The sequence below is a fragment of the Drosophila kikkawai genome, chromosome 3R, assembly GCF_030179895.1.
Source record: "Drosophila kikkawai strain 14028-0561.14 chromosome 3R, DkikHiC1v2, whole genome shotgun sequence".
Lineage (NCBI taxonomy): Eukaryota > Metazoa > Arthropoda > Insecta > Diptera > Drosophilidae > Drosophila > Drosophila kikkawai.
The window spans coordinates 34,377,358-34,387,706 of NC_091731.1; the positions used below are offsets into that span (position 1 = coordinate 34,377,358).

Consider the following 10,349-nt stretch of genomic DNA (forward strand, 5'->3'; position numbering starts at 1 on the left):
GCGGTGGTCACATTCACCCTGAGGAGAGGCACATGTCCAGGTGTCTTTCTGCACGGTCAGCTCCTGCCACAACACGTGGAGTACACCTACCTGCGACTGGTTCTGGACAAGAGGCTGACGTTCTGCTCCCACGTCAAGCAGACTAGGGCCAAGCTGCAAAACACTGCCAGGCGCGTAAGCTGATGAACAGGCCCGAAGTCAAAGCTGAGTCTGAAGTGCAAGACTCGCCTCTACCAGTCCCTGCTGGCTCCGATCTGGAAGTACGGAGTGGCTGTTTATGGCACAGCAGCCAGAACACACCTGCGAAGGATCCAGGCCTTCCAGTCCAAGTTCCTTAGGCGTATCACTAACGCCGAGTGGTACATAAGGAACCTGGACATACGGGGAGAGCTAACTTGCAAAGTTCTAAAAACAAATATAATATCCGAAAACTATTATAATAAAACTTAACATAAGAGGGCTAACAACCATCTCACAAGTATATAAAATAAAATAAATAAATATAATAAACCACCTGCCACGCTTGTACATGTGAGCTCCATTTATTACCAAAGGCCTTTCCCATAAATGACAACCTACAGTAGATTTTCAGCTAAGGAAACCAAAACAAAATAAATAAAATAAATAAATCAAAGGTAAATAAAATTAAATAAAAAGAATACTTCAACAAAATAGGACACAGCCTCAGAAAACGGCTACGAAGGATCAACACCTGCTAAACATAATTCAGAAAAAAAAATTAGGTAATTAAAATATAAACCAAAAATAAGAAACAAAACTAAAATAAAAGTAGACTTGAATGAAAATAAAAATAAAATAAAAACCAGAGTATATCCGAAGGCAGTCCTAATGCCTTGACTGCTGGCTGAATAATAATTTGCTTTTTTTAAATACCAAGTATAAGTAAAAATATTTTAGCATGGCCTACTATAAGGCTTTCACTTAGGAAATACTAAAATTAAAAACAATATACAATTATAAGGCAACCCTGAGTAATTCTTATGAAAAATGTGTTGGTAAAATAGTGGCATTTATACAGAGTTGTAGCTTTTCTTTTATTTGCAAAAAGAATGCTTGTGTTCTTCTCTTAAAAATGGAAAAATAATTAAAATTTCCTTGTGCCTATTCATCGATTTGAACTGCGCTTCTTTAGAGGTACAAACTCGTTAATAACAACGTCAATCATCAGCGCCTGCCAACCCACTTCCTGGTGCTTTTCATTCACTTTATTCAAGGCAAAAAATAAAATGAATTTTGTGTCCGTGGTGGCTGGTTTTATTAACTAAAATGTGTTTATACATTATTCATGCACACGGGACACAAAGGAAGAAAAAATCATGCCGCTTTTGTTGAGCTCGACATTTTTGTACACTTTTATGGCTAACCGCAAAAGCATTGTAAATTGAAATTATATGAAATTGATTAATTTGCCGCATTTTTGATTATGCGGTGGAAATTATGTTGTGGCTATAAACGCTTATAATACATAAAAAAAACCTTCATCATTCTGAAAATAAATACAGAATAAATTAAAAGATTTTTAAAGTGAAGCAAACGAAACAAAAATGTAATTTAAAGACATGAAAAGCAGCAAAGCTGTGAAAATTTACGCTCTTAACTTTTTGTGGTCGCAAAAAACGAGACTCAAGTGGTTAGCAGCCCGAAATGTGTAAAAGTTTAACGACCTCGTCCTTAAAGATGCCAAAATGCCTGAAAAATAACCCGGGAAATGGAAAGCGGCAATACAGGCATTTGTACTTCTCTTAACAAGTAATAAATTGCGAGCTTTATGCAGCACACTTTACGCAGGACATAAAAGGACTAAAGTAATGTAAATTACTTGTCATATTCCGCGATATGTGACACCTTGAAATCAATAAATTCCTCTTTGATATACGAGAAATATAAAATCAAACCCCTTTCGGGAGGGGACAAAGTTCAAACATCAAAACACCAATCGATTATGCAATATTTATTTTTATTTCACCCGCACAGCAGCGGTCCCGCCCTGTTAACAGATGCCCCTTTGTATTATTTATTTCAAACCTTTCGCATATCCGGTGTTCCGTCACCGAAAACTTCCGGTTGGGTTTTTTGTTTGTCATTTGTATATTCCTCTTTGGGTTTTTATATGCCTTTTTGGTTTTTATTGCGTGCCTTCAGTGCTTCAATAAGCTGTGTGCTATTACCTTTGTTTATTGTGCACTGAAATAAATAAGATTTAGTGTTATGGGTAAACATGGGTAAATATTAAATTTGAGAATGTGTTTTAGTCAAAAAATAAACTATATTTAGTTTTAAAATGCCTGTATTCAGATAAATTTCTGTTGTATTAATAAAATGCAAAAAGTTTTTAAAGAACACTCCTTTTCTTGTAGTGTAACTCCTTCTATTTCTTTACCTTCTGTATCAAAAACCATTACAAATATGAGCACAATGATTTTATTACTGCAAAAAGCATGAAACATATCCTGCTTGCTTGCAATTATTTGCATTTATTTATCATAAATTCTTGAGGCCTTGGTATCGAATTTTCTCGCTTGACATTACTTTTTTTCCCTTAATTTTCCTTATCAAGCTTTTTCTTTCACTAGACTCGAGTTGACTTGCTTTTGACACCGTTGCTTATTGAAAAACTTTGACTACTTGAAGCATCTCAAGGCGAAGGCTTTACTTAATGGCAACAACTTTTTGCATTTTCAACAGCGTTTTAATATTTCCACCACAAGTTCTTGGGGAAAAAAAGTTGAGCAAGTTCATTATTTGTTAGCACAACGACTTAATTATTTTTACATCTATGCTTTAAGACAAAGTGAATCATGGGTTGTTTAAAGTGTTATTTATATTATTTTGGTCTTTGCTCTTTGACTTGAAGCACTCTAGAATTAATCGGCCACCCGGGCTTATGTTAATGAACAAAAGCTCTTATGAACAAAGAGACAAATACAATTAAGTTAATTACAAAGAAACTTCCGGCGACCACGAAAACACCGCTTTCTTAGAAGCTTTTATAATCTTTGTCAATTAGCTGAGGACCTCATTGAATAAGTTGAAGAAGCCTTAAAAGCAACGAAAAAGAAAGTCCATTAATTTTATAAAAACAAATTGGAAAGGCTAAATAAATTCGGCTTTTTAATGTGTTTATTCAAAGACAAAAAGAAAGAAGAATGTCTTGAATAAAGTTTAATTTTCAGAGGACAAAAACCCATCAATATTCATACAATCGCTCACTATCAAACCTTTTATTCAATTTAATAAAACTCCCTTCCCTTTTTTTTAATTATAAATTTATTTATTAAAACCGCTTTTATCCATTCTCCGGACATTCAATCCGCTTTGCAGTTGTCATGGCCAGCCAGCGTGGCTACATGAATTTTATATATATTTTTTTTCAACCGATATGTGAGCGGGGTACTGGCGTGTGCCGGGATTATAAAGATTAAGTGACTTGGCTTTCAAGTGGCGCATCGATTGAAAAGCTTAAACCATCCCGGTGGCCGCAGGAAAATGGCTTAAATGCTTAACTGATGGTGAGCATGGCAATAAGCCCCACTACAAATGTCGCCACTTCTGGGAGCGGATCCCATCGGCCTAAGGACATAAATAGATGACCATTCCCGGTGACCAATTCCCCGTTGCGTTGCGTGTGTCTCTTACATTTCGGAAAACTTCAGGGGGGAAAAAGGTTCCCAGAAAAATAGCAGAGCATGGCCCATAAATAGTGGGGGTCATTAGAAGCTAATTGGCCTTGAAAGCTTGTACCCTGGGAACTTGGAAAATAATAAGTATAGGGCAGCATGAAATTTAAATGCAAAGTTGCGTTTTTTTTTCAGCTTCATTGATTTTATGGGGAGGTAATACATACATATATCTCTTTTTATTTTGTAGTTAAAACTATATAACTATGGAAACGATTAGAACTTGAAATATATTTGAATTGTTTGACAGCCAAATAACAATAGAAAACGCTGACAATTTTAAATAAACTGTAAACATTGCTCTGCATTAGTTGACTTTGGTCCTGCGGCAAAAGTTTTCAGCTGTTTCGTGGAATGAGAAGTTGGCCCCACTGCCCACCTTGTTGCCTTCTTGACTGATTCTATTGTGGCCGGATGCAAAAGCCACAGCAAAGCCTCAGAATTAAGTAAGTACTGGCAAAAGAGCCAAAGCCACAGAAGCAGCTTCAACTGCACATTGATGGTCGTTATGCAAGGACAATGGCCACCGCCTCGACTCCTGCCGAGACTTAAGGGATATATATACATGTAGTAAATATAATGGGACAATACTGCATATTGAAGGCTGGCAAACAGACTGAACAAAAGGTGAGCATCAATGTGCTGAAGATGAAGATGGCATCCACTTCCGTTTCCGCCCAGCAGTGTAATTGAATGGCATTTCCGCTGTTTGGCTCACAGCCAGAGAAATGAAGCCAAAGGATTTCTAAAGGATGTGCCTGGCAGCACCTTCGCCTGCTTAGTGTCCAATTTGGAAATAGATGAAAATGCGGCACGAAATTATAGGACTGTCAGCCAATTCAATGCGGATACAAATATGTTAGTTATTTAGGCATTTTTTAAGAATTATTTTGAAGTATTCATTCATAAAAAGTAAATATTCCGAACATTATACTTTCTTTCTTTAAAAAAAAAAGAAAGCTATATTCCCAAAGAACGCGAGAAGAAAGTTTGTTGCTTCTTCGTGCAAATATTTAACACGGAAATTGCATTTGCTGTAACACCAGCCCCGAAAAAGCACTCTTGATGCTCATGCTGTGATAATTAAATTGCCACAAAAAGTGAGGAGGAAACTTTTCAAATAGAGTTGCGGTTGCAATGCGGCACGCCAAATAATGAGAAATTGCTCAACATGGTAAGAAACAAGACCCTTCTGATGCTGGTTTTTCAAAGAAAGTAACAACAAAATGTTCTGTAGAGCAACTAAAATAAAACTGCTTTAAATTTAATTTTTAAGCTATCAAAATTATAAATTGAAAGAGTATTTCATATTAGATAAAATGAGTTCATTGCTTCCCAAGCCATTGTGATGGCTAATATGTGAAACAGATTTTCCATTTTATGGCTAAACCCAAAATTGGCTTTTAAAATATCACGTATACGCATATCTGCTAATGGGGGGCCTGGTCCTAAGCCAAGGCCATAAATCAAAGACCATAAATTGTGTTATCCCTGGCAAGTATATACTTTTATTATTGACGTTGAGCGGAGCTGAGCCGACAAGTCCCTTGAGACACTCTCTCATCCTTTTTGGCTTGTACAGTTCACAAATTCCAAGTACTCGCATCACTCAAATTCCCACACGCGTAATGGCTGAGTTTATTAACTCGATTAAATAATGGGAATCTGGAGTTTCTTCTGGTATTATTTATGGCCATTGCTGGCAGTTATAACAGGTTAATAATAAATGTCAGTGTCTGCCGCAGGGCAGGGTATTTGTATGTGATTTGCAGTGGATTCCAAACCGTTTAGCCAATTAGCTAAATAAATATTGGAACTATGCCACAAAATATGCCATCGACATGTGGAATATTGATGAAAGCCAGTGGGGATTTTAAAACGAAATTATAAGATTAATATTTAAGAGGCGTTAAACTAATTTAAGGATCTTTTCAGTTAGGATTTTGGCTTTGTTTACACAACTTTTTGTACTTCCTTCTCACCCCTTTTGTTATTTTTATGCTATGTCGGCAACTTTCAATTATAAACACTCTGAAATTGGCTTAGTGAGTGCTGCACTTTATGGCCAGGACGTGCGGAGAGATTGGCAGTTGGTGAAAGTGGCAGCAAAGCCACTGAGACGCGGCGAAAGGAGTTTTTTTTTGGGGATCCAGTGGCTGGAGTGGAAACCAATCAAGTGGGTTTCTGTGTGGGATGTGCGATGAATCTTAAAGTTGGTTAAGAACCATAACAAATGTGAAATTTGGTTGACTTGGGTTCCTATTTAAAATTACAGTTAATATTTACCTGTTGTCTATATTAAAAGCCCTTAAAAATAATAAAACTAATGAAGGATACATTTTTTAATGAACTTCCCCTCTAACCAACTGTTAGCAATTTTTAACATTTTCACTTGGCTTTCCGCCCAAAAATCATTCAATGTCTGCTGGGCCATTTGTATGTCAATTTCGCCCCAAGCTCTTTGCACGGGCAACAGCCAATTAAACGATGGAGGAAGTGTCCAAATGGGCCAGCCGGAGGACTATATTCAGTGGCTCTTTTAGGCCGACTTAGAGCGGGTTTTAGCCGTTGTCGTTGGCACGCACAATTACGTGGGCGAAAAGCGCATCACGGAAATGGGAGACTGGAGTCTGGCGGATGGGAAAATTGCATTGCAGGCAGTCAGGAAAAGCTGACAACTGGCTAAATGGACCGTTGCGATGGGCAAACAAACAGATAGACTTGCTTGCCATCCCCCAGGATCTGCGTATGAGCGATTTTGGGGGGAAGCGGAAGTGGCAGTGTGAAGGAGGGAGAAGGTATAGGGCTTTGACATCACGTGCTAAGCATTCTGGCGATTGTCCAACGGAATTGCTTGGCAAAGTGCAGTCAATAAAGCCACGCAAAGGTATTATTCAGTTGCCAACAATTGCAATTCTTGCACAAAAAAAAAGCACACAAAGCCATGAGCTGCGATTTATCTGCACCCTCGAGTTTATACAACAAAAATATATATAAATGGGGCATGCAACAGATTTGCCAAATTAGATTTACTTCGGCGCTTCATTCCAAAGGTAAACTTGCAATTTTGCACGCCATTTGCTCCTCAAGTCTGTTTGCGAAATGCATTCGTTGCTTATCGCCGATCATCATGCACTTTAGCTACTAGGTTTTCTTGGATTTTTAAAAGGCGCTGTTTAAGTTGGTTTAAATTTAAAGGAGACTTAAACATGTTGTAACTTTTTACTATGCTATAGGAAATACCTTTTAAATATTCTTCACAATTTTAAAAGATTTATTTCCTTTCTAACGATGTCAACAGCTATCTTGTTACTTACCTGATATATGGACAAGCAGATTGCAAAGTCCTTATTCCCCAGAAGCCGCACCTAAACCCATATGAAAGCCTGAGCCAATATCAAAAGCTGCCTGTCACATTCAAAAAGCCCCAATCCTGCCATTCATCGCCTTCAAGGACCAAAGCAAGAAAGAAGCTCTGACAAAAAGCATAAAGTCATGGTACAATTGGATTTGTGATTGCCGTGAAAGGTTTTCATATTCAATCTCACACAGATCAATAATGTCAATTTGTCACCTGAACCGCAACAAGCAAAATCGAACAAAAATAAGCACAAAATACAGATGTATATCTGCAAAAAAAAGAATAATTGGAAAACGAGAAAGATTAACTTGACGAAATACAGAATAAATAAGAGCCTAGATATTTTATTTCCTCATATTTCTTTAGTATGCATTTTAAACAACATTTATCCATCATTTTGGTAAAGTATTCTTCTTTTTATATATTTTTTAACATTTTCCAACTCATCTGCTTAACCATTCAGCCCTGTCACATGTAACTTTCCTCGGCTAATTCATCTGGATGTGTTTCTGTGGGACGCCAGATGTAATTCGTAATGGGAATAAGGAATGTGCATGGGGGCGCAAAAACAAAGAAATAATAAAAAAGCATAATAATGAATACGAGAATGGGACAAAACAAAAAGAAGACCAAGAACGTACAGGGGTGACATTAGCATACAAGAAATGACAATGAAGGGGAATTCCAGGACGAGGGGAAAGGCTGAATTCTGCGGAGCGAGGACGCAACTCCGACGGGCCAAGGCATTTTCAAATGCCATGGGTTAGTTCGCCCCGCATTACGTATACGCAGTGTGCACACAAAAAATTACGAATAGTCACGTAGCAAAAGTAAATTCAACCCTCCTCATTTTAGCGTTTGTACTCGTCTACTATGTGTGTGTGCGTCTGTGTGCATATGGGCGACGCTTGTCAGCCATTTTAATAATTGTTGGGGCAATTCTCTGCTACTAAACCCGTCGCCCATTTACTTGTGGTCGGTCAGTTGAAATGTGCCCCAGGCACTGGCCGCACCAAAAAGGAGAAAAAGTAAAAAGCTGGTCATAAACTTTCAACTCGCTGAAATGTATGAATTGCAGAGTGGAGTGAATATTAGAATTCAACAGTTGCACATGCAAATAGCTCACAATGCCCACATATTTGCTTTTAATTTGCATGTCATGCATATTTCGCATAGAAGTCAAGGAGGTAAGAGTGGCGGGGAATTCATAAAAATTCCTTGATAGTTTGGTAACTTTGTTTCACAGAAATTAAATCAATATATGCTTGTGTAGAAAATGTCAAAGAAAAAGTTTGATGTGAGAACCACTTTGAAAACAATTTCGCTTGTTTTTTATTTTCTGATCTACAACCAATTGAAACAGATGAGCCTGACAACAGCCTGAAGCCTCGAGGGAAATTTGGGAACTAGGAACATGGCGAGTCGAGATTTAAAGTTTGATCAGAGCTTGGCTGTTTGTAATTATAATTGTTGCTACTTTTTTTAAACGTCAACAGGCTTGACTGGAACTGCGTAACCGATTCTAAGTCCGTCAGAAAACTGAGATTTTATTGCTCCCGTTCAGCGTGATTTTAAACATTTTCGCAAGTTCCCGTTTCTTACTTTATTATTTTAATATTTCCTCTGTATTCATACCATGTAAAGGGCGGTCCATCATATATAGGTTCTCACATATAATGTCCGGTGCGTTTCCAGGAGATGTTTCAGTTTTGACAGTACCAGGTTTTGGTCTCACTACTCGTGGCTTTCTCTGAATTTGGCGGTTTTTTGCTTTAAGCAAAATCTTGCGAACACCGGCTATTTCGTTTACAGTCAAGGAGTCGTTGCAACGCTCACCAGCCTATACAAATTAAGGTAGGTTTAACAAATATAAGATAAACAGTGGATAGTTACCTCTTTCTTTACAGAGCGTAGTCCCTGGAATGCGCGATTCAGAGCGTATTGGGATGAACCGAGTCGTCTAATCAAGCCAAGCTCTGATTGGGTTTTCAAAACTTCCAGAACGACGTTGTCTAGATTGTTTACAGGTTTCGTTCTACGAATCGTTTTTTTCACACGCTCCTGTATCTCTCCAACCGACACAATATCGTTTCCAGCTTGTTGGAGGAACTCAAGGGCTTTGAGGACGTGGCGGTTGACTTTCTTCGAATGGAGTCCTGGAAATCCAAATGCCATTGTATACACAGAGGATCCTTTTCGTGTTATGATTCCCAACTCTGTCTGGCGTTTCAAAGAGTCAATCACCACATCCTCCAAGTTTTCTACATGCTTGGTGTATCGAAGTGAATGCTTCACTCGGTCTTGTATTGCAGCAATGGACACAAGATCAGTTCGGGAAGTTTGAAGGAAGTCGATGGCTTTTAGAACGTGTCTGTTAATTTTTTTAGGTACCTTGAACGGTTCCATGTCTTTTTTTTGAGAAAATTTATATAACTACAACTTTAATTTAATGTTTTATTTAATTTATAAAATTTAATACGTAAACCAAAGATAACTAATATATAAAATACTTTCACGTTCAAAAAATTGTCCAAAATAGTATTACAAGTACAACCAATATGGTTGAGTTCAGCTGAAATTGTGATAAATTAACCAAACGAGAACATGACACAGGCTAGGAAGTTGTGAAAAGCCTACTGGAATAGGAGCATAAATAAGGTTGCTCTGTTTTGTTTAAAATTATAACAATTTTGTATTCCCACCACAAGCCCATTAAATTATCTGGTTGAAAACTTCGTACGTGGGGCAATTAAAATTTTCCAGAAATCCAATGAAAATTCTGCCTAAGCACTTAAGTAGGTGTTCAAGTGCCCAAAGGGAAACCCAACACCAAAAGTTGATGTTTAATCCTGATGTGTGGTGGCTGCTAAGACCAAGTTTGTCTCCTGTCACCTGTGGGATTTTCCAAGGGTTCCGGAAGTGGGAAACTCCTGATGCCTGTGGGCATCGTTTTCACTGTGCAAATATTTAAGGATTGTGGAAATCCCCGGCACACGTTATCCGTCAGCTTATCTGACAGGTTTTCAGTTTTGAATTTTGAATTTTTTGGGGCTGAGTGGGCTGCTCATCTAATTATGTTAATCGCCGCACGTTCAAGTAAAGTGCTCAATGAATTGAGGGGAGATTGCCTAAACAAGTTTCTGTGGTAACACATAAAGGCAATATATGACAAGTAGGGGTAGTAAAGAACACTGAGAAAATCTAAATTTAAATATTTGGTTTTAAAACACTAATCTTCTTTTTTTTAATTCAAAAACATACTTTGTATATAGCTTTAAAAATCACTTTTA

General features: G+C 37.7%; 1 protein-coding gene across 1 annotated transcript; it reads right to left on the bottom strand.

Annotated features, from left to right (window-relative positions):
* Positions 1–8,350: 8,350 nt before the first annotated feature.
* Positions 8,351–9,649, bottom strand: vrs (versager). Its single transcript, XM_017172874.3, has 2 exons — positions 8,953–9,649; positions 8,351–8,899 (listed from the first exon to the last, which is right to left on the bottom strand). Exons 1-2 carry the CDS (start codon positions 9,463–9,465, stop codon positions 8,666–8,668), a joined length of 747 nt encoding a protein of 248 aa, XP_017028363.1. The 5' UTR covers positions 9,466–9,649; the 3' UTR covers positions 8,351–8,665.
* Positions 9,650–10,349: the final 700 nt, after the last annotated feature.